This window comes from Dioscorea cayenensis, chromosome 2, assembly GCF_009730915.1.
Source record: "Dioscorea cayenensis subsp. rotundata cultivar TDr96_F1 chromosome 2, TDr96_F1_v2_PseudoChromosome.rev07_lg8_w22 25.fasta, whole genome shotgun sequence".
NCBI classification, from domain to species: Eukaryota; Viridiplantae; Streptophyta; class Magnoliopsida; order Dioscoreales; family Dioscoreaceae; genus Dioscorea; species Dioscorea cayenensis.
Window position 1 is genome coordinate 7,323,777 of NC_052472.1, and position 3,322 is coordinate 7,327,098.

A 3,322-nucleotide genomic window follows, 5' to 3' on the forward strand; every position below is an offset into this window, starting at 1 on the left:
TTATAATCTTTCTTAATATAGAAAAAAAAATGTAGATTTTGGTTATTGATTTGATTGGTGCATTATAATGAAGGTCATGTGATGATAATAAAGATTTGGCTTAAAATTTAAGAGTTTCTTACAATGTAGTTAGTTACATTAACTCTGCCACAGTAACTCAACTACAGTAATCTGATACATTACACAACGTGTGACTGCCCGTGTGAGGCCACACAGTTGTGTGGAAGGGTGCGTGGCTTCTTGGCGATTAATATGGCGGAAATAGCTTTTGAAAATCATGCATGGGCTGGTACACGAGCGTATGACTTCCCTTGTGTCCTCTTGGCATGTCAAATGGTCTTAGCATTCCCGGAAGTCGGCACATACGGTGGAAGGGTGTGTGGCGTCTTGGCAATTAATACGGCTGAAATAGCTTTTGAAAATCATGCATGGGCTGGTACACGTGCTTATGACTTCCCTTGTGTCCTCTTGGCATGTCAAATGGCCTTAGAATTCCTAGAAGTCGGCACATACAGCCATGTACATATTCTAGCCATGTGTTTGCTCTTGTGGCTTGAAGAAGAACTTCAGAAAATACTCCACGCCCTTATTTTTGTTTCCTTTCTTCTCAAATCTCCTTCATACACCCTGATTGCATAAAAGATCACAAAATATATGATATTAGTGAAAATATCTGATAAGAATTATGCTCAATATACATAATGAGATGTGCTTCAATATATAAAGAAGCACTTATCAATTAATATTTTGGTCTTAATATCAATTTTCACTTGGTTAAGATACTTTGTATGTATTGGCATTCATCTACTAACAACTTTTAACTATCAGCAGAAAACAATTTTGGTTTGTCTGATGTTAGCATTGATTGATCTTTTGCTATTAATGCTATCTTGAGACAGGCTAGCGCTTATGGCATTTCACCTGGCATTATTAGATCATCCTCAAGATGCTCTTGTAGTTTGGACTTTCTCTTCTATCTTATACCATGGATTGTGGAGTAAAGGTTTGCAGTTTGCTAGAGAAAATGTCATATATGCGAAGTTTGTCCCTGAAATATCAACATCATCAGCAACGATATCCGATGAATCACTTTTGGAGGAAGTCTCACATTTGGCTTCATTGGTCAAATCTTCATCAATTGCTCTAACCACTAATGATGCTCTTCAGCAATCTATGGCCAGATACCCGAATCAGGCATCATGTTCAGGTTTGGTAAGCATCGACAATGATTCTTTTTTAGGCTTCATGCCAGCTAACCACTTCATTTATCCTTTTCTTAACATTTACTTGAACACTGGATTTTGCTTGATTTTCAGGTACTTGTTTCTGAAAAGATGGGAAAGAATGTTGCAAAACTCTTTGATAATTTGGAGAAAGACATAAAATCTTGTGACAAAGAGAGGCAGAAATACAACATTGACTATGAGCTGCTCAAGAAAGGGAATCACGTTGAAACCAGGTTTGTTCTTGGGAAAATCATTATGGACACAATGAGGACTAAGATCACTTGTGAACCTGGTGACATAATTACAGAAACAAAGGGTCCTGTGCTGTCTAAATTGTTCTTGTAGTCGTATTTTTTTTTGTTTTATAATGTTTTTTGATATAATATAACTAACTGTTGTAGTATTCACGTTATTTAGTATACTGAAAATAATTGATTAATTACTTTTATTCCAATTTTAACAGGCTCTCTGTTATTTGAACAATCTCAAAAGGGTTATACATAATATTGATGTGAAAATGTGCCTTTCCCATCCGGATCAGCATGGATGGTTCTTAATCAACGGCACAAAAGGATGGAACGATCATCTTGATCTACCACGTTAAGACTTTTTCCTTTCTCAAATGAGTAGTTCCTCTCTCATATGCGCCAGGTTGGGTATCTATCAGGATGATCACCAAGTTCAGAGCTTGTTGGATCCTTGTGATAACGCCAAGACATCAGGTCGAGTATTTATTTTACTTAGGGGGGACACGTTGATGTTTAAGTCAAGTGGGGTGCCTTTGGAGTTGAGCGGAGTTAAGAAATGGAAAAGAAAAGGGGGAGTTAAGAAAAACCAAAGAAAATGGGTTTTGAGATTAATGGTGGCGGAATTTTTAAGTGAGTTTTCTCGTTTTTATTAAGTTCTCTGCTATTTCTCATAGCCTGTTTGCTGGTGTATTTTTTTTTGTTTTTGGGTGATTAAAAAGAGCCCAAAGGCCATTTATTGAAATAAGAAAAGAGGTAAAAAACAAATAGATACCCAACCAAAAACAAGAAATTAAGAACAAACTAAGCTAGATGACAAAAAGAAAAAGCAACTAAAACTGAAAACAAAAATTATGGATCATTTCATAATACAACTGGGGAGATCCCTGCCTTAATGATACAATGCAAGAGTATGCAAACTCGCACCGTGACAGGCTAAATATTTGGCAATTCCAGCCCATTTAATAGGAATTATATGCATCTGCGGATTGCCAGCATTCATGAGAAGATCTCTGATCATTTGAAGCCAAGGTTCAGCTCTCCGATCCTAATCATATCTGTTTAACATAATAACACTATGCAAATCATGGCTAGTCAGGAAGATGTGTTTTATATTGATCCCGCTACTAAGTGAATGTTTCATTGCTTCCAGAATGGTTCTAGCAACAGCTTCAAGTTGAGTTTGAGAATGAATATTGCAGGAACCTGCAACCATTATCATAGGCCGATATAGAAGGGGCAAGGGTGTGTTCAAGTACCCCCTTTGTGGTACCCTGTCCTGATTTTCGACCTCGGGGCTCTTTTTCAATTCTTGTGCATGCATTAGGGGTAAAATGATCGTTTAGCACTAGTGGCATCCTTGCATGATTTCATAGTAGGTTGTGTGTAAAAACCAGCTGAAACCCAGGTGTAAAATAGTCTTTTGGACTCTTTTCATTCTATTTTCTATTAGAAGGGCGTTTTGATCATTTTCCATTATTTTAAAAAAATTGAAATTGAATGAGAGGATAAGAAGCCAACGTGGCTTTTTCTCTTTCTCTCATTCTTTCTTCTTCTTCTTCCTTTCTTTCTTCCATTCAGCCGAACATCCATCTTTGAAAAAAAAAAATTTCAGCGAGCTTTTCCGGCGAATCAAAGCTTTTACTCTCTTCCTTTCATCCTCTTGAGCTTAGTAAGGCTTTGATCCAAGGTTTTTCTTTTGTATTTTCCTCATATTTAATCGGTTTTGAAAATCTTCGAAAACCTAGAAATACTTTTTGGTTTAGGTTGATTTTAGACTCAAATCGAAGCCAAGGTTTTTGTTATTCATGTGTGTGAATGTTTGTAAAGAAATTTCTTGTTTAGCTGTTG

At 36.6% G+C, this 3,322-nt stretch overlaps 1 protein-coding gene across 1 annotated transcript; it reads left to right on the forward strand.

The window, feature by feature from the left end:
• The first annotated feature begins 747 nt into the window (after positions 1-747).
• On the forward strand, positions 748-1,681 carry LOC120271471. Its single transcript, XM_039278153.1, has 2 exons — positions 748-1,212; positions 1,317-1,681. Exons 1-2 carry the CDS (start codon positions 910-912, stop codon positions 1,569-1,571), a joined length of 558 nt encoding a protein of 185 aa, XP_039134087.1. The 5' UTR covers positions 748-909; the 3' UTR covers positions 1,572-1,681.
• The last annotated feature ends 1,641 nt before the right edge of the window (positions 1,682-3,322 follow it).